Here is a 25,986-nt window from a genome sequence, read left to right as displayed (position 1 = left end):
TGTTCTTAGAAATCCTCTGTACTACTACTAGCATGCCATGTTGCTATATGGTGTAAACATAGCAATGCTTACTGATTTTGTTGGTCTCAAGTTCCTCCTAACATATCACCAATAAATAACAGGTCATATATTATTTATTTGTTTCATATGTGGCAAGCAGAGACCTTTACACCAACAATAAATTTCTATACATGTGAAGATGTGTAATCTCCACTGGAGTTAAATCCCGAAGGGAAAACACAGGCAGCAGAAGCAAAGGAGTATAAGAATAGCATTAATGACGGATAGGCCTAAGACATAATGATTAATAAGAACTAATAAGATTCTATATAAATTCATGTGATGTTCTTTAGGGAAATTATGAAGTGATAAACAAAACCAAGTAATAACATTCCAGAAAAAGTACATCTATTACTTTTTGTAAGTTTTTTTTTTTTTTTTAAATAGTCAATACTGAGTACTGCAATTGGATTCTGGGATAGATAGTGTCGATTATGTTTTCTTTACTTCTGAAACTCTGATTCACTAAATTTCATTATGGGATGTAATTAACGATCACGATTAAATTTATTCTCATAATATAAGAAACTAACACACCATTTAAAGTTAACTTCACTGACGGTATACATATATATGATGCCTGTTTCTTCTATAATTTTATTTTTATATAAGAATCACATTATATGAGGTTGAACCATCCAGTAACTCACACCTCATAATAATCTCCATTTGAGTCATGCATTAAAAAACAAAAACCAATATGAAATATTGTCTTTTGTTCAATAAAAGCCAGTGAGTCACACAATAGAGACAACAGCATATAGCACCATTAGTCTAAAGCCACATCACTTTAAAAGAAAAAAAATACAGACATCAACAATGCCTTGTCTCCTAATGATGGCTGTTTGACATCAGCATATGCTAGTTCTGTCTTCTTGGCTCTTATAATTATATCTATATCTCTCTAATACGATTTTGATGTTATGTTGGGACTAGTTTGGTAAAATATATACCAGTCTTTAACCCTTTGATCAAAAATATTTTTTGATCAGAAGGTTTTTCACACTGAAGGGGTGTTTGAAGAAATAATTTGCAATGGCCTACAGGATAGAGATTTTTATATAAATGTAAAAAAATTGCAGAAAAAGGTGGTTTTGACAAACTAAGATGAACTAGGCGATTTTGGAAAAAAATATGTTTGTATGGAGACCGCAATTCTATGATGACCACAACAAGACATGTACGACAAATTGCATTCCACTTGGACTGCCACCGACACTCAACAGAGAGTGTAACATCGTCAAATGTCCAGAGTCCAGAAATGTTTTTTTGTAGCCATTAGTCAGTCAACAATTTGGAAGGCACAAATGTGCCCAGCTCACCAGTATGCATATGAACATGATATAAATAATAATAATAATAATAATAATAAAAATAATGATATTTGTACATTACATCATAAGTAAACAATAACATTCAACTAATTACTAGACAGATGAAGTGCACATAATTCATTGTCAAAAGAACCAGTGCCAAAGTAATTTCATATGTGTGAGACACTGAAGAAAATATGATTTCAGAAAACTGATGACATTTCACAACGTAAGAAAATTCTGTTTCGTCTTCATTGATGTATACAATTTCTTGTTAAATGCGAGTTGTAATTAGGTTGGAAAAGCGAAGAATCACTCTGATTCACTTCAGATGCTCATCACTAAATTCTAATCAAAGCCAAGAAAGGTCATCAAATTAAAGGATATGTCGAAAAAACTGCTTTTAAGTAGTTGCCTAAGAAGAAATTTGAGGCAGTAGTTACATTACATTTAATTAAATTATAAATTTGTAAAATTAATATAAATTTACACATTTCTTTGCCCATTCAGCAAAACTGATAAAAAAAAATAGCCATTATTAGATATGGCAAACTTTCACATCTAAATTTAGGCATAAAATCAATCAATTAATTAATTATCATTAGTATCAATTATTATTTCATTCTAAGATTATGTTAAATTAATTTCTGTATTAGTATTATTTGAGTGACCATAAATGAATTATAATATTTATGATATATGTGTAAACAAATCCAACATTAAATTAAGTAACTAAATTTAATTTATGTAAGAATTAATGGAGAATAAAAGGATTCAATCATTAATTCAATACATTTAACTTTAAAAGTACTTTTTCTGTTTGTTATTAACCATTCATTATATTCAGTTACAACATTTAATGATTTTTTGATTAAAGACCAAGTCCATGAATGCATGAACAGATTGCAATTCAGAAAAAAGTCTTATTTCATGAGCCGCAATTAAATTCCTGCCTCTAGGGCTGTACAGACCTGTTCATTTAGTTCTTTGAACTTAAAACTTCGCATTCAATTCAACCGCAGTCTCCCTAATTTCAACTCATCAATAACACTGCTACAAGAGGCTCATGATAACCAGATCAAATATACGCAAAGTGATGTAATATATTGCATTTAAACGGCAGAATAACCTTCGGAATTAAGCTGCAGTGCTGGAGGTAACGAAGAGACTGCCTGTAACTCCGACAAGGCGTAATGGTACCATAATGGCCTGTATTCTCATTACTAATATCTACTTGATATCAAAAGCAATACTCAATAGTAGACTGCAGGAATATAAGAATTAATTGATTTTATTTATTCAATTTCAGAACATAAGAATGATTATATCAAATATAGGCCTATAAATGCAAACAAAAAAGTAAAAGTTATAACAAAAAGAAGTTACAAGAGTTTAAAATTAATCTTGATCATTCTGTGGTGGAAATCTATGAACATGATATAAATTAGTAAACATAATCTGTAAACAAACATTGTATGTAGACTATACTTTAAGGAGAAGATCTGCACATACCTCATACCTGGAGACCTTATCGGCCATCACTGCCAGCATGTTAAAATTTGACCAAAATGATGTTGATTAAAAAATAATAAAACAGGAAATATTCATGTGATTAGAGAACAGTTGGAGAAGCCTTTTAATAAAGAAAAACTATGAACCGAGTGATACAGAATTCTCTAACCCAGCTTCTACCATGAGTAGGCCAGGAGCACATGGGTAAATCCTAAAACAGAACTAGAGCTGACAACAGAGGGCGCAATTCATGTGATGTCCCTCATAACAGCTAAAGCCAGTTTCCTGAGCCTGACAAAGTCATGTTGACGAAAAGCTTGTCTTAATTTAACATCTATTAATATTGGTTTATGTTGATGAACCTATTGAAATTATCCATGCCACAAGAATTTGATCATTTACATAAACCATTAAGTTATAAATAATCTCTGATAGTAATTATTGTTGGACAGGAATAATATTGGACGGCAACTCATATGCCACCACAATAGTGTTGGGAACCGTGGTGCTGAAAATTATTTCAAAGCTAAACCAACTAATTTCTTAATTTGTGTTTGTTTTTTTTTTATTATTTTCTTCACATCCAACAGTAAGTACACTGACCACTTACAGAATGGAACGTTGCTTTGTAAACCAAGTCTCTTATTGAGGGAGTCATGATAAAAAGTCCTGCCGTCAGAGGAATTGAACCTCAGACCCTGGGATTAGAAGGCAAGCATCTTAACCACTAAGCTATTTAACTCTACTCCACTCATGAATGGTTGCTATCATCATAAATATTACTGTTTACCATGATTTACTTGATAATTTTTTCAGGTAAAATATTGTTATACCTTCGCTGATACTCTCAAGGCAAGTAAAAATAATAACAATTAAAGTAAAATATCAGCATCATTCTCAACTTCCTTTACTTTAAAAGAAACAAACATATTTTGGCGTCTATAATCCATTAAGTCAGCATTAACCCATCATCACAATCTCCTCAAATAATTGGATAAAAAACGCTCGCATTTCACTCTAGTCGCCAAACCTCCTGAGACAAATGCTCGCCTTGCTAATGTAATTTTGTTGATGAATTTTTGATGCACAGTGGATCTTAGAAGGATAAAGATGTTCTTTTTTTTCCCTTCCCAAAACTATCAATATAGAAAAGAATTAGAAGATAAAATGCAGAATATTAAGCATTTTCATGATTCATAGCAAGAACGCATCAATATAAGTTGAATATTTATGTAGGCATTTTAACAAATATCGGTACGGATTCTTATGGATCATCTCTTGTGGCATAATAAAGACCGTGACGGAATGAATAACTGCGTAAATATGTCAGTGCCAGCTTCAAAACATACATTTGTGATGAATTCAATATTGAACAAAATAATTAAAATACCCAGTAGAGCAGAGTTAAAATAGAGGTATGCAAAAATAGAGTTGTGATTTAATAGGGCTATGTGTACTTTCAATGCAACGAGTCATCTTGTTGGACTTCCTTAAAAATCTAATTTTAACATCAATTACATTCTTTTCTTGAATTCATGATTCAGGTCCTAAGAAATGTAGAATTTTTATTTTATTTTTTTTAAATCAATTAAAATTTCCAAAATCTTAATTGCAAACAAGTAAAACAAGTGGCAAAATATTAGACCCTCAGCAGCCAATTGCTGACTCATGAATTTGATTCACAAATTGTTTTCAGGAGAAAAAAAAAAAAAAAATCAAAACGAAATTAGTATTATGTTATTATTAAGACTTACTATTTATTTCGTGAATAATGTGCGAGTCAGTTTGTACCATACATTAAATTTCAACTTACCAGTGTAATGCAGGTTTAATTTCCTGAAAGTCCTAAATAGGTTCAGACTATGTAAATTGTTATTCTGTATTTTTAGTTAGAAAACCCACTGCAAGTAAAGTTTTATTTTTCATGAAATGTCATCCAAGTGTTATATTATATTTTATTGCTTTAATGTAAGGCAAACAGTTATACAATCAATCAATTGGCCAATCGATTGATTAATCTATTAATCAATCTTCATCATCGAAACCATAGACATTGTAAAATGATAACTGCCATCTGAAGGAGAACAGTGTGTACTCAAAAGCTAGTGTAAATCAATTTAACCAAAAAGTACAAAAATATATTTGCTACATTTTCCTGATCCTATCAGGCTAGAATTTATAAATTTAATTCAACTATGAAACGATATTCCTAATCAGCCTGACAATTCAAGAGACTAAAAGAAACAACCACCCTTCACTCCTGACTGAACACAGAACTACCAAAATGGCGGCAACCTCACAATCACTTTACATTACATGTTTAATCTACGATCATTTTTCGCATTTATCAACCAGTACTTGTAATCAAATACACTTCCTCTTGCCTGTATCTCGGCATGTGGCAGCCATTACAGATAAAGCCACACAGATCCTGAGGCCGATCTCTACACTATGTTATTTTTTTCTCACTTTAAACACAAAAAAAATAACAATGAGAACTATAGTTTATTTCAAATTGCATGATGCAGAGAAACAGAAATAGCATTTAACAGTAAATTTACTATATTACGATATGGAGTAGGATTTCAGTCTACTGGATAATTCTTGATCTTCCTGTTTTTGTTTTCATTTGGAACTCGCAAGTATATAGATGTAATATTAATACATTCACTGATTTATCATTTGAATCTATAACTTTGGTCTAAAGGTCTGCATCAATATAGAATATAAAACAATTTGAGACATTTAGTCCTTGGAGAAAAGTAATCAGCCTCATATTTTTCAAAAAACGTACAAGAAACATTTCTTTTTCAGTTAGAATATTCCCTTTTGAAAAAGATGAATGAAATTTGACAAAAAACAAGAAAGCAAATCAATAACGATACATTTCATTTTCAAAATAATTATATGAATGAAGTACACCATGGTACAATACAGCGCCCACATGGACAAACAACCGACATTCTCAGAATCCTGAATACTACTGGCATTTGAAGATGCTCACTATAAATAGATACAAAGTAGGTAAGTTTTAGGGTAACAAAATTAACAAAAGAATTGGCTTGCATGAAGGCTGAAGGAATAGCCTATGTTGACCCCCTGCAGAAGAACCTTCAAACTTAAAAACATTTCAACATTTATCTGAAGTGACCCTTTCTTGGAAAAATCAATTAGAAATTTTTACTTATAAAAAACAGGAAATAAATTTTTTTTGTCATAAAAAACTGCTCTATGACTGATTAAATTTAGCAAGAATTGAGTAAAGTATTTCAAATTGAGTATATTATGATATACACTATTAACAATCCAAAAATAAAGGGAAAACATAGATGTAAATACTTTAGCCAAATGTTGGATGTGATGTGACAGTAGTAGTAATAAAAGGATATGGTGAGAAGGAAGGATCGAAGAGGGTCAATCCTTCTACTGAGTGTAACATTCATGATTGCCTACGATCAATTCATTAATTTTCTTCCCATACCAGCTTTTTAAGTACTATCTATAGCATTCCTGCTCTAAAAGGTTGATGATAACATTTGCAGACATCTTGTAGCATATGTCTTCAATTTACTCCTTATGGTAAAGGCCAATGGTAGATAAAAAAAAAAACCACAATTAGTTTGAAAAATATATAGATACTTCCCAACCTCTACTTCCAAAGCGTCTCCCTAACCCAAAGGTAGATACAATATTTAAAAAATCACAATTGGTATGAGAGACTACTAAAAATATGCATTTATTAGGGTTCATTATCTATTCTTAACAATACAAGATTGGTCTTCAGTGAAGTCATACTTTTAAATATTTACAGTAATCTAAATAAAGCAAGGAATTACACAATGAAATACCATTAAAAATGTTGTGTTCCAGCAATGTTTGCCATTACACAAAATGCTACATTTATGTCATTCAAACATTTGAAGAACGTGACTCTGTTAGGAAGTGAACTTATAAAGGTCTTCTCACAATATTCAATTTCATTTTTATTTTATTCAGCAATCATAAATGTACATGGCAGCCACAATTATCATGGATGAATTGTGTTACATTTATAAAGTTAAATAAATTATAGATATTATACTCCCACGCAAGAATCAAGAAAATAAAGTTTGAATTACTCATTCATAGACCACAAAAATTAATTTGAATTGTTTAAAAATGCTGTATGCCATACGACTAAGCTTTGCCTTAGGACTCGCCTTTATATCAATTGTTAGATTTCAGGACTGAATGAGCATTTTATTATGCAATTTCAAATGTTTAAAAGTTAAAGAAAAGGTTGTTTATCGTCACATCATTGCTACAATTCGATTCCATAACAGTTCTTGTTTGAAAAGTTTCGTAATTCAGAGATGTTACAGTACTGTTTATCGCACTAACAGGCTGGAGAGCCAGAGTGTTTTTCAAACTATAGTTAATCCTAGCCAACTTATGTTATACTCTATTGTTCAAGTAAATGTTAAGTTTCCTTTAGTTGTATTGTATTCACTTGTTTATGTTATTGGCTGAATAAAGAATGAATGGATATTATGATATGATGCAACTATATAATTGTTTTAAAACTCCATTAAATGTATAGACCCTGTATGATGGCACAAACCTTACCTTGAGTCATACGTACCTCAGTGGCGGATCCAGTAGGAATTATAAATAGAGGGGCCCAGGGGAGGACTTTGACAGATGGAGGATCTATATCACCTCAGCCCCACCATGGTTGGGGCTGAGGTGATTTATGATTATGTCTAGATAGCCGGAAATGGCACTGTCAGACATAAAATTTGAATGTTAAATTTTCTTTTTTTCTTAAATTTTTTACAATATTGAAAAATTTAGGAGGGGAGGGGCTGGCTGGCTACACCCCTCCCTTGAATCTGCCACTGGTACTGTATACCATTGTTTAAGCAATGTAAAGACAGCGATTCAATCTATGCTAAATACAGTACACTGATTATTGGCAAAATTTGTTGTGCATATAATAATAACTATGATCAAATTATCAACCGCACTATTCCACAATTGGATTGCTACATATAGTACAGTACCTTATAATCATAGAGGTGATAAAAACAGACACCAAATACAACAGATACAATCAGGAATGTCAAGGTTGTTACAATAATGTGAATTGGTAATTGTACACACAGAAATCAAAATGTGTTGTCTGTATAGTATTAATATTCCACAGCTACAATAGGGAGGGTCTTCCAAACTTTAACTTTCTTTCATTAGTATTTCATTTATCAGTAATACATCATATGGAATTTGGATCAAACACGATCAGATCAAGCTTATTACTGTTTATAAAGACAAAAAGTACAATTTTGTAATATTATGACTAATTTATAAGTCTCCATGCTGTAGAGTTGTAACAGTGGTTGATAATATGCAATCTTCCATTCAGCTATCAATCTAGAAACTGCCCGGAATGTGAATCAAATACATCAGAGCAAGTGAATCGTTTATAAAGACAAAAAAGTACAATTTTGTAATATTATGATTAATTTATAAGTCTCCATGCTGTATAGTTGTAATAGTAGTTGATAATATGCAATCTTTGATTCAGCTGTCAATCTTGAATCTGCCTAATGACTGCCACAGATTAAATCTTAAGTTCAGATATTGCAGTGAAATGCATATCATTACAGGTCACAGCCTACAGTATGTTCTTTAATACAACAACCTTCTATTCTGTATAATAATCATCAATTAGGGATTATCTTCAAACGCCTATTGTAAGATGAGTAATGTTTGTATTATAAATATAGGTTTTTAACTGGTCCCTGACATCTGTAAACAAAAGAATCTACTACAGTGCTCTCTTATTAGATCTTTTTAATGCATTGTGGGTAACAATTTGTTTTGGTTTTTATATCTCTTAAGAGTCGGATATGATATACCAACCATAAGTTGATGGTAGAAGAATAGCTTGCCTAGGCATACATTTAACACAATGAATTTTTGGTGATAAAGAAATACTGGCGATTGATGACAACAAACATACACATACTCACGGCAATATTCCTATATTTTGTACAATATCATTACTTAAGTAAATAAAAAAAAAATAGTGGATCCAATAACAAATTATTTTCATGTATCATTCAGACACAATGCCTAGTTGATTTAGTGCCATAGCCTACGGTATAAGGGAACATCAAATTAAACAATAATCTTTAAGCTCGACTGCGAACAACCATGTTGCACTAAATACGTGACCAACTCACGAACCTTACAGCATGCCATAAGAAATTAGGGTTGACTTACAGAGGTACTATAACAACTATTATTGCTAATTACTAGGTGACAAAGTGAATGCTTAGTGGATAACATACTCAACAAAAAATATTTTAAAAGGAACATCCCAATTGGTAGACATAATATGATAAAAATATGAATATTCAACACAGGATTCAAAGCTTGTTCAGTATATTTATAAAATAATGTCAAATTATTTTTGTTCTTATATGAAGAGGTACAAACTCTATAATTAATCCCAGCATGATAGTGATGTCAATCTAAATAGCATAATAAACTATGCATATTTTTTTATCAGCTAAATTATGAATATGAAATGAACAAATTACCATATCATGAATATTCATCAAAAATATAGGCTTTAAAAATGATAAAATTGATTATGATGTAAAATATGCAGAACATGTAATAACAAAAAAACACGTATCTTGAATATTCTAACCAGCAAATGAAAATAAAACCAAACATCAAGAAGGAAATGAATTTACTTTTTTATTTAAATAATTTATTATATAAAATTAGTTGCAATATTTTTGTAGTAAACTATATTTCAACAAAAGATTTCAGGGAAGAAAATTTTATAAATAGTGAATAATTGGCAACTTGGAAAAAATTATCCAATGAATTTGTAAATATTTAGACACTATAGAAAATTACATTCAAAAAGTGCAATGACTTTGAACGGATACATAAATCTGGTAGCAGTTTAGTGTCAGCCTTAATGCTAAGCTAAGGATTTTGTAGTTTGACATATATTATATAAATAAGGCAATATAACATAGAAAGTAGACACGTAAAACATGGACTGTGACATGGTATACAAATACTGACTGCTCCTGGGTGATAGTTATCCTATAAGATAGGCTGTCTCCACATCACCAAGGGGCAATAGATTTCACTGTTCCCTGAATCTAGAGTTCAGTCAATATTTATTTTATATCATACATAGATTCTATGAGGCCTAAAAAAGTACTTACTTGATAGCCAAGCCTAGAGGCCTACTAACTAGGGCCTAGGCCTATGCGATCAAAAAGTGTCTAGCTCTTTTGTGCTTATTTCTTCAAATTCAACAGCACCCATCATCTTGCAATATTTGTTGAATATTGACAAGACATATTTAATTTGTCTTTTGGTGCTTTTGCCATTGGCTTCGTCAAGAAGTAGGCATAGGCTAGTCCTTTATCCAGAAGCTCAAACCAACAGCCTCCACAATTATTGTTTATCGTCTACTTGCTGATCCGTAGCGCGGTAAAAGGCCAATGTCTTTCGTCATGGAGGTCGCAGTCCCCTCTACCGTCAGCACGATGGTGGGGCCTAGATTTCGCACGACACAATGGCAAAAAAGTACTATTTTTCAGGGGAATAGTACTTTTTCAGGTGAATTGTACTTTCTATTGCTTCTTAACCAATCAGATACTCAGAAGATACTATAAAGTTTATAGCCACTAATCAAGTACACTTCATTGTACTGTGTGTGCAATTTAAAATCAATAAAAAACTAGAATAACTTAAGTGACAATATTAAGAACACAGGCAACAACAATGTTAAATTTTAAAAGAAAAAGCAAACATGAAGAACAAAAAAGAAACAGTGAAAATAAAAAAACAAAATGCAAGGTTAGCGCCAAAAGGTTTTCTTCTAGGGGTAGCATGATAGGTCATCTCACTTGTACAATATAACCAATTATATTCAAAAAAATTTTGCAATATGTGAATTATTGTAAGTGTTTGTCATTCAGTATTGATGAGGCCAAAAATAAACACACTTTGGTCAAACCTCTCCCTAATTGCAAGTTAATGTTTACAATACTATAGTGAGACACAAAAATCCACTTTTGCATGTTAATTCAAGTTAAAATTTTTATCTTATAGTGAATTGTTAAATAGTTTTCTCTATCTTCAAATTTATCAAATGTTGCAATAAACTAAAACATATTTTGGACGGCCTACCTCCCTCCCATGTCCCGTTTCCACTTTCTATCCTACCAATCCTACTCATGTCTTCCTTATAATTCAAGCAAAGCAAATTTGTAAACAGTTACCTGATGGACTCAAGGGGGTGTGTGAAGCTGTAGAGGTGGCACTAGGAGATGGGATACTGTTCCCTAGGGATTCATTGCGAAGAGAGCCTAGGCCGCCAAATTCCAGTCCTGAAGTTCTGTTGGCTGTGGGAAAGCCATGGCTTATCACTGAAAAGGCACTTGGCACACTTGACATGGAGAATGGTTCCTGTGATGTGCCACTACTTGGATACACAGAACAACCTATGAAAAATTGAAGAAAATACATTTCACATTTAAATATCACATTAAAGAATATTTCCCATGTACTGTATATAGAAATACAGACTGCTTTGGAAACAAACTTTCCCTCCCCCAAAGGCTTTTGAGCAAGTTTTTTTTTTTTTTTTTTTTTTTTGCAATTTTAAACAAATTCAAAAATATATATTTACCACAGACTTGTTCTTGTTTGGTCAATCACAGGTTGAAGGGAGAGAGGGGAAAGATTGGCCTTTCTAACAGGGATTAAGCTGTCCTCCCATTGGTACTACACTACACCACCAAATGATAAATGCATTTTTTGAAAGAACACAATCTTCTTTATAAAAATATATCACTGACTGACAGATTTTTCTTTAGACATATCAAATAAAATTTAGTCATTAAATTATTACACTGAAAATACTATATCATGTAACATAGCATTTTTAAAGAATAATTCACATCAGCAAATTCCCTTTCATTCTAATTCAATGCCTGTGTAGTCATTGTTGTTTCAGTTTCAATAATAATTCACAAAGGCATTCATAAAAAAAAAACATCAACAGCAGATGTATTCAAGCTAAAAAACAAAGAGGTAAAATGACAGCTAAACAGATTTCTATGACTGGTTGATCTATCGAAATAATTCGTGATTCTCAGACAACGCTGGTACTATTAAACAAAATGCTAAACAAGTAATTTTTAAATTCATAAATTAGCCAAGCAGATGGTTTACTACTTTTGTTATAGTGTGATTAAGTTTATAGTTGCCAATGTCTCCGAGAAATATCTGTAATATTACTAATGTGATTTATATGAACATGAAATAAGAAATTTACTTTAAGCCATACGATAGGTTGGGCAAATAAGCAAAGCTAAGAAGTGGTTTGATGTTGCCGTAATGTATTTTTAATAATTCAAAATTAAATTTGAATCATTTTTTGGTAATTACATTTTTATTAAGCCTCATAATTTTTCTCATGTAGTTAATTTTTATCTTCTTGTTTTTTGAGAAATTTTATTCACTACAGAGTATGTACAAAAATGCCTTTTTATTTCAAGTTTAAAATTCTCTTTAAATATTGTTTTTGTTTTAATTTGTTTATATGATTATCTTACAAATATTTAAATTCTGATTTTGCTCAAAGTGTGTCCTTAAGCTTTCATATACTATCATATGATCATATGGCAATTCTATGGACCAGTCTGTATTTTGAGAATTATTCACTACAGAGTATGTACTAAAATGACTTCTTACTTCAAGTTTAAAATTCTCTTTAAATATTGTTTTTGTTTTAATTTTTTTTTATATGATTATCTTACAAATATTTAAATTCTGATTTTGTTCAAAGTGTGTCCTTAAGCTTTCATATATTATCATCTGGTCATATGACAATTCTATGGACCAGTCTGTATTTTGAGAAATATTAATATTAATATTTTTTTTTTTTCAGGTATCCTAAATTCTATGCTCTGTGTCAATTAATTTTTTTTGTAGAAATATTCATTTATTATTTATATTTTAAAAAATGTTTATATAATTTATGTAATTCTGCCTACTTTTTCTTCAGTTAATTCTGCAATAAATATTTTCCTTACTGACAGTAGAACACGTGGCAACCATACTTAAACTGTAATAGGTGATAAATTTGGCTTAACTGTTAGTACATGATCCATCAGGCAAAAGTGCTTATAATTTCAAGTCACTAAACTTTTATTTCATTTTTCTTTGTTCTAAATCTTTGTATTAAATGACGACCTTTACCTTTCAACTGTACCTGACCTTTTATTCAACCATTATGTTTTAATCCACCTTTAACCTCCATGTAATTCAAACAGAACAAATATAACACTTTCAACCATTCATAACCATTTACAATTTCCTTCTTATTGCCTTAGACTAATAGAAGTTTAGATGATGCGTGCATTTATTCATCGGAGGCCAACGCTTCCTTCCTGAGAAGATCGAGATGCTTGCGTGTAGTGTCATGCATGAGCACCTTAATGCGACCAAACCAAATTTTGTCACTAATCATGTTACCATTTTAAAATACAATGACATTTATCTTAATTGCCACATGTGACATTGAGAGTTAGTTATAGCACCTTTAATGTCATGTTGGTTACCAGAAAAAAAACCATACCAACAATGACAATGATGCCAAAGGGACAGGTGAGGTGACAAGTACTTTCTTCATACAAAAAAAATTAACAAAAATATATTTGTTTTTAATTTTTTGGGAAGTAATCTGTAATGTTCTAAAATGTCTCACTACTAATTGCTAGTTTCTTTAAGTCTCTGGGGGTTTAGCATTTAAAATCCTTCCGATATTGGTACAGTAATGGTATCATACATAAAGACACACAAATCCTTTAAACGGAAAGAAGTGGGTGTGGCCGCAGTTTGGGAACAGCTTTCAAATTGGCATGGAGGGGGTTTCTCTGATCTCCCTTTGGATTTGCCCCTGATTTTACAAAGTATAACATGAACAAAAAAGATTTATAAGAAACAGATACATCAGATATTATTGGAATTCCATCGAAATCTAGTTATGATAGCATCTTCTGCAAAAAATATTACTCACTATTATGCACAGTAAATCAATATCATGCATACATGCTGTCTGATGACTGTTACCTACACTGTTAACCTATTTTGCAAGAAATCACACAATAAATCAGTCAAATTAATTCCTATATGCAGGCTAATTTTTAACCTTTGTTAACCTACATACTGTTACTGCTGATAATAATAAAACAAGCTAGGACAGAATTTGCAAATTGAATAAAAAGAACAAAGAGATTTAAATGGAAAAACAGTGTTTTGAAAATGAAAATGTTAATCATGTTGAAAGTATAAACAAACACATCAATCTAATTTTACTGCATCATTTTGGCTTTTGAAATTACTTTTGTTTAGATTTCGGAATATCAATTACTACTTTAATTTGTATTATATTTATTTGTTTTACATTTACTTTTTGAACCTGTAGAGCCTAATAAAGCGACTCTATTATGTACTCATGTTACCCTGGCCTGTTGTTGGATATCATATAGCACAGAATGTGCAGCCTTCTCTACTCCCTAAGGGGTAATCCCTGGTTGTTCTGACTCCCTAAGGAGTATTCCCATTTGCTCAGTTAATTCAGTACCAGAACCATTTCATTTCAATTCACACACTAGATAACAATACACTCTTGGGGTTGAGTGACAAAAAATTAATTTTGGTAAGACCCAATAAATAATTATTAGTTTATCACCCTCACATGCGTGTATTCTAACTTATTTTTTTCATTTCTTATTTAAATAGTTAAATAGATTGTTTGTATTATCTCAATCATGTATTATTTTGAATATAAATGCACCGGCAAACAACCCAAGGGTGATACTTTGGCTCCACCCCCTCCCCTCCCACATTACTTTTCCAGGATAGATAGGTTGATAGGATGATAGGTACTTTTTAAAAGCCTAATGACTGCCAAAACCCTCACACTTTATACTGTAGTCTGAAACATCTTAACTTCATCAACTTTTTATCATAAATTCATTTCTAACATTAACTAACATAAATCCAAAAACTAATAGGTACTATAAGAATAAAGATGTGTTGGAGTGTACAACAAAATGTATTATGAAGCACACATGTCCATTTAACATTATCTATTAGTTTTTTTTTTGTATACTGATATTTTTTGTTTCTTTTGACAAGCTTATTTGTACAGTATTTGCTATTTCCTACCTGGAGTAATTAGTATATTATTTTTCTAGAATTATACTGTATACCAAATAATAAAATAAAAACAAGAGCAAAGAAGAGAATGTTATTGATTAATGTGAGTGCAAAATACTGAGGTGAGAAAGCAGTACAGTACATCTCAAATGAATTTCATGCCATTTCCATCTGGCCTGTTTCCTGGATGAAGATTAATTTCTTATGGTCAAACCTTGACTACCGTAGGCTATTTACATTCCAACTCTGGACTACACATGGTGAATATTTTGCCATCTTTGTTACACACCATTTTTCATTTTTAAGAAAAATCTGCAAGCTAGTGATTCATTAGAGTAGCAAAATTACTTTGCTCCTCTTGTTTAAACTCAAAGCACTGATTGAATCCGATAAACATCTTTTCCTCAAATTCACTCTACATTTTTTGTTGGTTGGACAGGATAGTCAGACGCCATTTTCACTCGAGCTCCTGTGAGTTCTGTTCTGGCGAGCTCTCAATAATGGGAGCTTCAAAGTGCTAGAGAACGGAGCGGTGAAAATGGTTCCTCTGCGTTTATTCTTCATTTTGGGTTACTCTTAGTATATTTTATGGCGTCATTCCATTTCTTTTCATTTTGGGTAAAGCACTTAGAAGCATTGTTTTGTATTAAGCACTCTATAAGACCAACATTTTTATTATTATTATTATCATGTTTGTCTTATGTACAGATCTTCTGTAACACACAAATTTACTACTGAAATAAAGCTACTATTAACTGTTAGAATGAACGTAATTAATGCAGGGAAATAAGATTTTGATGAACATTTAAAATCCTATAAAAATATGGTATTATTTGAAAGATAAGCACTACATTTGACTCTGTTTTTAGCCAGATGCAGTATCAAGACCATAATAAGCATCAAAAAGGAATACAGACAATGAAACAGGGGTCGTCTTGTACCCCTGACATACAAAAATCGTCCAAAGTCTTCTCAAACTGGGGGAAGGAGATCGCCTTATAAGCGAGTATATACGGTATTCTACCCCTAAGTCTACCCTCAATAAATTTCATGGTTTATTGTGAATCTAAAACAGAATGACAGTATACTGTTTGTAGTTTATTTATTAATTGAAAGTTTGTTACCTGCAATAGAAATATTAGGACGTAAGAATCAAATTCAGAGTAAGAATATCAAATAAAGATTGAATATTTTGGCTATAAAAATTATCTTAAAATTACATCATAATCCTAATTAATAATTAATTTAGTTTTTAGAAACCAGAATACATATTATATACAGTCCTCTGAATAGAGTTATACAGTAGGTCTACCTAATAACATCATCTTGACCAAACAAAATTCTAAAAATTAATACAGTTTCCCCATGAAATATCAATGCCAAAGTCCTTTTTAAGCTAGCTATACCATGGACCTACAGGACCACGGCTATACTAAAAACAATTACTGTATACAGTACATTCAATATTGAAATTCTTTGTTGTTTTAACACAAAGAGGGAATGCTAAGGTGACATAGTGAAACTGTCTCCTGATAAAGTAAAGGCACTTGCGTTTTTATCTTACCTTTGGACTCTACCACAGTGTTGTTCCTGTTGTTAATACATGAACATTAATGTTAGTACCACTTGCAAATTACATCCAATACGAGAATGATTTTAGTGAGAAATATCATTGCTTTCCAGACTAACTATACCAAGGTGAGTCATGTGCTAAGCAAACGTAATCAGGGAACAAAACACATATACACACAGATATTGTTATTATAACCACAATGTGTTATCATTCCTTTTCAGCATGATAATGGTATAGTCCAAAATGATCCTTGCACTGAAGAAAACACAATGTGTATATAAGAAAATGGCAGCACATATCTGAATAGATTTCTATAATAGAATCATCCTTTCAACAATGTAGGCCTATCCTATAGTCTCAACAATGGAGAAAAAACACAAGTGGGCATAGAGACATCCAATCACATTTTAAACACCAAAACAGATATCCTAGCTAAGCTTATTTCTTGAACTTTCTCTGACCTTACCAGGTGCAATCTGTGGCTACTATACTATAGTACAAAGCATTTAATTTCCAAGTCTTTTATTAATCATCCATATTTGGAAAGTTTCTTTGTTGTTTAACAAAAGCAAATTAGATTTGAAGAAAAACAACCTTCCGGACTTTAGGTCCAAAATACTTGTATGTATATACCTGTGGGTAAAAAATAAAAACCACACAATACATTGTAACACTGAAGTACTATATAAATCAAAATTGCTCTTAAAATTAATACAAAAACAATTCACAGGTTAGGAAGTCAGTACAATAAAACCTAACTTTTCTTTTTGAAAACCTTTGTGAATAATAATTAAAAAAATATCCACTGCAAATAATTCATATCTTGTGGAAAAACTAAGTACCACAACTACAGTACTACTTTATTGTCATGTAACATAATATTAACATTACAAAAACCACAGGTAACTGTAGTAAATTGTGATAAATTGTGTTATATTTTTATCTAATTAGTTAATAATGGCTTAACCACATTAAAAATATGACCTTCAATGCATAAAACAGAAAAATAAAAAGTCTTCCTTATGGTCATTACATAGCAAAAAAACAACATAGTAGGCAAACTTCAATTTTGTTACAAAATTCACATTACTAATAAAAATTCTATAGTTATAGGTAGATAAAGTTTATTATTTGTATGTTTTTACGATGTATTTCTGATATTTACTGTACTAAGAATAATACGCTTGTGCTTGAATGATAACATGACTTTTATATTTTAGTTTTTAAAAGTAGTAATATTAACAATAACACAGAACGATTTCAAAAGGAATATATAAATGAACTCTCTCTAAAATTACAAAGTCTAAAAAAAAACCACATTAAACACTTCAACATTTATCCATGAATGAAGTTCAGATGGCAAGTAGATGCAAGATTCAAAACATTTATTCACTCTCAAAAAAGTACTGTAGCAAATTTTAAGGACTATTTATTGTCATCTAAACTTTTATCATCACTCATTACATTTCACATTAAATGCATCCCATATCTACGAAAACATGGACAAACAAGTTGTATTTACCTCAGTGGTACCATATTCTGCATTTTCTTATCAACAAAGCAATAAAGGGTATTAAAACCACTATCAGAATAAGTTCCCCACTAGTTATACTGTACTTAGCACCTAGAAATACTAATTGAAAATCATGCTTCTTGGGTGGGTGGGTGCTTATTGAAGAACAGTGCTAAAATCACCATAGGCACTTAATACATCAATATCATAGAAAAAAAAAACTAAGCTATAAAAAGAGTTTATTAGTTAATAATTTTCTAAACCTAATTTTAAACAAACATTTATTTTTAATAATATGATATGTTTTGTAAATTTTTATAAAAATGTTTACGTTTGTGTAATCACATAAAATTCATGATACAATGCAGACTATTCATATAGTGGCAACTTGATTAGATGCTAAATAATCTTCCTTTAAATGTAATAACAAACATGGGCCTATTAATACCAGCTGTTGCACATTATAAAGGGATAATACATAAAATTCCTGATTTAATGCTCAGTTTGGTAGAAGCTTGACTCAATGCAAATCTAAATTCCACAGAAATATTATTAACTCTAGTGCAAATAGCTATCAATTATGAACAATAATTATGAAACTAACTGTATTATAGCCTTTGAACATGAGATTGGGGTTGGGCTTGTACAGGAATAAAAACGTGCAAGCAGTAGGCCTACTGAAGTTTGACTGCTGGTTAAATTGCTAGTGAGAGCAAGCTATGTCTCAGATACCAAAAAAATTCTTAGCACTTGAGGAGTGTTCTGTAGAATTATCTCAGGGTTAAAATTTGTAAATAACTGCTAGTAGCTATGCAACGAAACTATTATCTGGATCCCATGAAAAAAATAATGCTAATAATCTTGCAACTTTTCGGTTAAATGGTATGAAAGTAGCATCTACTATACTTGCACATCATCTGCCTGAAAGGTACCTTTTTTAAGACGTAATAGTTTACAGTAATTGTTCCAAGCTGAATGCTACATACTCATTCTCTTTCTTTTACTCTATTTTATAACTACAAAGTAAAAAGTTCACTTGTAATTCAAAGTAAACATTTAGCTGCAGTATGTGTAACATAGTGAAATATTACCGGTAGTGCATAAATTTACAAAATTTACATTATTATTTATGTTATGCAATCAAGTTGAATTATGTACAGTAATATGCAATTATAGCCATCCATGTCTATCTTCTCTGCTTTTTGTTTTTTAATGGTCTTGCTCAGTTATGAATCCTTCTTTTGTTTCTGTTATTATTGATATTTTATCTGAATAAACTGTTATAAACTTACCCTGGGTTAATAAAAGTAATAATGAGCTTAAGACAGGTACAGTAAAAAGTTTTTATGATTGAAAAAAAAAAAAAAAATCAATTTAAGATATGCCATTAAATTTGTTGCATCTTAAATTGATTGAATAGTAGATTTCAAATAACAATACAATAAATGTAACTAACATACAATAATTCAATTTATTCACATATTATATTATTTTACACAGTAATTTAGAATTTCTGTTCCAAATTTCTTTAAAAAGTAGAGTGAGCCTATACTATAAGCAAGTGGAACATTTCATATGAAAATTAATTAATATTTTAAATAGACACCAGTGTCGAGAAGAAGAGGTTTCAGCATAACATTCAGTAGATGTTCATAATTTCACATTGACATCATAAATATGTTGCTCTTTATATAGTATACTATCGCCTAATATCTCAAGACCTTTCTGTAAAACCACTATGAAAATTGCAGATGCAGCTCATTAATTATCATGCTTTATGAAAATTATACTCAGCAAGTTTGCAAAGTTAATCCACCGTATGCAAGTGTTTTAATGAATTTGAATGAAATAAGTACGTAAACTGGACAGATATCCAACCAAATCCAAATTACATCACAAGGCTCTTAAAATTAAAACATCCATATAGTTCAAAGGGTACAGTACTCTGACAAGAAGTTATTTAACCAAATTCATCAATCATTCTTTCTCAATTAGTGTTAATTCATAGTGAAATCTGAAAAAAAAATCCTTTAAATGCAGTGAGAAAAAAACAAAAACAATTAGGGTTTCCTGATTTGTTGACTCTTTGCAATAAAATACCAGAAAATTTAGATCTTGCAAAGAACAACAGGATTAGTATTTAATGATTTAAAAGAAAACTGTTTTACCTTTGGATTTTACATGTAATTGTTGCACTTCTATTAAAGTGTTTTTTTTTATCATAAATTATTTTGAAAATCTAAATACTATCTGTTTACTACTAATAGGATTTTATATGTTTCATGTACTGCTGTTTATTGTCGTTTGGTAAATAGACTCCAATGGAAAAAACCTGAAATGATATTTCTTGGCTTTTTTGGGTTTAATATCCATGGAAGTGTTTTTTTGTAATATGCATACAGTACTTTGTTATCATTTGTTTTGCTCTTGTAGTAGTTCTGAATAAACTCAAACCTAATCAAATATAGATTTATGTCTGTATGTTTATATATTTATTTTATTGCTAATAGTTAATAATTTTATTTAAAATGTAAGCAAGGTATATTTAGAATTTTACTTTTCATTTAAAGACAAAATGACAATTGTATGAATTAAAAAAAAAAGATTACTCCAATTGTAAAAAAACATTAACTTTTAATTTTCTAAAACCAAACATATTATACACAAGGGTGATACATGTTCAGTTACATTTTGTCCATTATTACATTCACTTTACTACACAACTACTACATCTTACAGTTTCCATACTACCATTAACCTGACCTGGGATAGTCACCTGACCAACAGTCATGTGACTGGACTTTATTGTCTTTAACTGGTCACCTGATTGATTATCATGTGACTAGAATTAACAATAATCATCAGACAATAGAGCCAATAAGTTTTAACTGTGCAGGGGTGTCACCAGCTTTTCACTGACAAGTGGTCTGTCATTTCCCGACAGATGGGCCAGGTTCCACACCGACTAAAGCCCCATCATGTTTCAATTTATAACTAATAGTACCAAAACTCAACTACTGTCCCTATACCATTAGCAGTACCTAAACACAACATAATTGAGAATATTGTTGTACCGATAGTCCAAGAGACAAGTACTACCACATGGACTACATGCTTTAAATAATGACAATTTTAGTATCAGCAATTTCTATTTTAAAAAACAAATTTACATAAAATTTATAAAATATTACAGTATAATAAAATAAAAATATGAAGTTTTTTAAAGTAGGAGATAAGAAGTTAGACTTACCAAGACGGTGTGAATCAAAAAGGCTTCTAGTCCCAAGAGGGCTGTCTGAGGAAGAGTTCTCTACTGGTTCCATCCTAAAAGAATAAAAGGACAAGACATCTTCAGTGGCACAGTCACAAGTTGAATGACAAGTGTGTAAAATCTGTTTGTTACTACACCATTAATTAGACTCATTGCTTTGCACAAGAATAAGATCCAATTTGTGCAAAGAAAAATTACTCATCTCTTTGAATTGCTAAATAAAGAGTGCAGTAGTTTGCATTGACAAAATTATAAATTTCAACAGTAGAATCTTCACTTATTTTTAATGGCGAATACAGTACCAAGATTGAGAACTTGCATTCTGTACAACCTCATCAAAGCCAACTATTACTTTAATGCACCATCAATCCATCAATCTCTCCTTGATTTTTCAAATAGGAATAAATTTCCAAAGCCACAGGCCTACAGAATTTGACTTGATAGAATAGAGACAAAACCTGTCAAAACAGTCCTTAAAAAACTGATCATCACTTATGTCACAATTGAAGTAATGTAGTATTAAAGCAATAAGGATAAAAAAGCTGAGTTTTACAGACCTTACCAGTAAATGAGAGAATTTACAGAACAGTCCATCGCACACATTAACCCCTCTTTACGGCAACAAAGAAATGCTTCGCTCGCCTCAATTAATGACTAGAGATGTTACTAGCAATTTTTCCTTTCTCCCTTCGAACTACTAATTATAATTTCTCCATCACAGCTGATATTATTAACCAGAGCTGCATATTATATCCATCATTGCACACTCTACAAACAATATCTCAGCAGCTAAGAGCAATCCATACTGTAATTCATCATCGGCATATAATAATATTCACTGAATGCCAAATTACATATGTACTGTATGGCTAATATTGGCTTTATTCCCATTTCAATGTTTTATGTTGTTTTTTGTAACTATGAGGTACATCGGACCAGATGATGCAACATTAACAACCTACAGTATTCTAGCTACTGAAACAAAATATGTTAAAATTTTCTCTGCTTACATGATTTCACTGGCTTTATTAAATCAAGATCAAGAATTTTTCTACTAGTACAGATAAAATTCATAAATTTTACATAAAAAGAATCAGAGTCAGTGTTTTGTTTTTCTTTATTTTAATGCAGGAATTGTAAATCTATAGTAGAAAATTCAGTAGAGATTTAGTGCATGTTTACTATCTCTATACAGATGCTCCATATATAGAATAAGATTGTCAGATTCTGAAATTTGCAATTAGCTATATTGTGATGTAGTATGACAACTATGATGTGTCTATTGTTAAGAGTTACTAATTTTCAATATTACATTTTAAATATTTAATTTAGGTAATTAGACATTTTCATAATTAGCTTTTGAACAAATTATTTTACAGTATGTTAATGTTTTCATCTAAATCAATCAAATACAAATCTTTGACATTTTCTGATTGTGCCATCAATATAATGTCTTCCATTTGTTGCCCTCTATTTCTCAACTACTCAGCTTTTCATTCTAATACCAGCAAGTTCATGAGTTAGCTTCCACTTTCTCTAAATTGATTAACGTTTCCTTTCTTAGTTGCTTCTCTATGCCAAGTTCAAGAATGAAGCTAGTGACGAGATAGTCGGGAGAATTGGACATTTGGGGTACCCTCTTGTCATCCTGAATTATCGATAAAATTTCCAAACTTTTTAAGAGTCTGCGGATATTTTCACCCAATAAAATAAAAACACCAAACTTCTGTTTTAGGAAACATGATTGCATTTGCACAGAGATTTTCATGGAGCCAATGTTTATTGTTAATCAATGTACAACAAATTTTCTTACTTTCTAAACATCAAATTATTTTTTTAAAATTCTACTGCTCAACAGATAAATAGAGTATAATTTTATCAGCAAATAATTATCAATATTATAAATTCTATCTAAACTATAGATGTCATATAGGACTATTTAAAACAAGGTAAAGGTAAAGGAATTTTATGCACATTTTTATATGATGAATGATGAATAAATTACAGTACACTGTATATCTTACCTATTGTATTTGTACCTGACCTGATTAACAAATGTACACACGGTGTGAAAATACAGTCAATCTCATTTGAATTCAAATTTCTACTTAAAATATTTCATATTTTGTTTCACCCATCTGAATAAAAAACTAACTATTATGTAGTTTTTAAAAATCAAAGCAACTAAAGCTATAGGCCTACTGTAAGTTGTACAATACTTTAATTATACTGCTTTTTAGCTGTCAGTTCATCTAAGGACTTTCCGATAAAAGATAATCAAATAAAACATGTTTTAATCAGTCTCTGAAGTTGATAAACTATTTTGATCTAAAATGATCAACTCATTTGCTTCAATTAATTGTATTACCACAGACTGTAAATGTTTAATAAATGATGAATAATGCACCTGGTGAAGCCCCATTGATGGTGGGTGGGAGGGGAGAGGGGGAAGCTTGATAAATACTGTATATAAAAACATTAGAAGTGTCCTATGGCAACTACAGTAAACAACTTATTAATTCTAAACTAACTGTCTGTGGTGAAGAAATGTGAAAAAACTCCTCAAATATCAATTAAAATATGGAATACAGTAGATCATGCAAGAGATCAGGTAAGATATCAATAACCAATGAGTCATAAATTTAAGCAATTTATTTATCAACTTTACCGGCTTTACACTACAGGTACAAAAAATTCCACAAATTAATCATCAGCAAATGTTCTATGCAAAAGAGGGATCAGTATTATGCATCTATTCATTATTAGAAAGAATAACATTTTCTTGTTTTTTTTTAATTGAAAGCCAATATGGTAATTTACTTTAAATACAAAATAATCAATTCAAGTAATGAATTTTTATTTTTCTATTGTTTATAGTTCAATACTGCGAGTAATTAATATGAAAAATGAAGCAAAGGACATTACATTAGCTTACTTCCCAATCAAATTATGAATTATTGAGAATATCTTCCTGTCTTATTAAGATCAAAAGCCATAATGATACCTATTAATAACAAAATTAATGAATGTCATATAATAGCATACATATCATAATAATGGTTGTAAATAATATGAATCGTAATTATGATGCTGACCATTCTCCAGTATTCACCTGAAAGCAAATAATGCTATGGCCCTGTTCACACTATCAAAAACATGTGACATGCCTAAATATGGTCATGATGACATCACATCATGACCATATATAGACAAATCATGACTATATATGGGCATATAGGTACAACAGTTTTTTTGTCAAAGATATTTGATAATCTGGATAAGGCTTAAAATATATTTATTTTCAAAATGAAACTTTTAATCACAATACTGTAGATTTAATTTACCATACAAATATTTTTTTAATGATGGTAAAACATAAAAACAATAACAAATAGCTGTCTTATACACAAATACTGTATTTTCATATCAAAATAATCAACAAAAACTAATTTATGGAGGAACATTTAAAGTGCAGATTTACTTTTAGGTAGAATTTTAAAATAGTGCAACTTATTTTTTTCACTACATATTTGTCTCTACAAGCACTGACTTTCATTTTCACCAATGTTATAATTGAAGAGACGCAAAGTTATTTTTGAAAAAGTTACTTGCTATTATTATTTGTCAATAAGCAAGGACATTTTGCAATTAACATTCAATGTGCATAAAAATTCAACGTTCACAGGAACAGGTGAACATTCAATTACATTAAATTGATAGAAAATAAGTGTCCCATGAAACATATATCTTGCCTAATGTGTAACTAAAAATATATCCCAAATAAGCAATTAATATAGCGCCCTCAATGTTTAACAATGAAGTTAGAGAGACTCAAACCAAGCATACTAAAAAAAGGAAAAACAAAAAATAATTAGAGACTAGAAATTGCAAATTGCAAGTGAAGTGCTGCGAAGTACAACTGCATATTAATGTTCTTCGAACGAGTCAAGTGAAAATAATGAATAATAAAAATATAACAAATAATATGAGACATGACCCATTGTCTATATTAGAACACTTCTCATTGGGTAACAAAGTCGTAATTTTTCATTTTTGTCAAAAAGTCTCTATAGTGGTGAATTATGGTTTAGGTTTTTTTTAATAAAGTTTCAAAAATTTCTATGTACCTGTATGTGGAAAATGTAGTTAATTACCAAAGGTTACAATTTTTATTTTGAAGACTGCATGGTCTAGGAAGTGTACATTTTTTTATGGGGCAAGTTTCCAAGGGCGGGTTTTCTAGGGGCGAGTTGACTGCCAAAGTGCGAGCCAGCGTGTTATTTGATCACAAGTGCGAGACATCACAAGTGTGTGAGCAAGGAGGTTAAATGAGTGTAAGCCAGCGAGCCATGACATCACAACAATAGATACGAGACGTTACGAGTTATGCGAGGTATCGGCTGAGATTTGTGGAGTACAATTCAAAAAACAACTATAGGTCTAATACTGAATTATTGTGATGTTAAATAGACAATGTTAGCTATCAAAGAGCGACGTT

At 30.7% G+C, this 25,986-nt stretch overlaps 1 protein-coding gene across 10 annotated transcripts in view; it reads right to left on the bottom strand.

The window, feature by feature from the left end:
• The window catches only part of LOC117101982 (bromodomain adjacent to zinc finger domain protein 2B-like), a gene marked incomplete in the record, with an annotated part of 79,178 nt that overhangs the window by 48,279 nt on the left and 4,913 nt on the right, over nt 1-25,986 (bottom strand). For 8 of the 10 annotated variants that reach the window (XM_033242132.1, XM_033242131.1, XM_033242138.1 and 5 more), the window contains 2 exon segments: nt 11,183-11,404; nt 21,468-21,541. In XM_033242132.1, the coding sequence (XP_033098023.1) occupies nt 11,183-11,404; nt 21,468-21,540 (295 nt within the window). 10 annotated transcript variants of the gene reach the window in all.

The sequence above is a fragment of the Anneissia japonica genome, unplaced genomic scaffold (assembly GCF_011630105.1).
Source record: "Anneissia japonica isolate Jap-2015-1 unplaced genomic scaffold, ASM1163010v1 scaffold997_len2565447_cov190, whole genome shotgun sequence".
Taxonomy (NCBI): domain Eukaryota; kingdom Metazoa; phylum Echinodermata; class Crinoidea; order Comatulida; family Comatulidae; genus Anneissia; species Anneissia japonica.
This window is presented reverse-complemented; position numbering and strand designations above follow the sequence as displayed.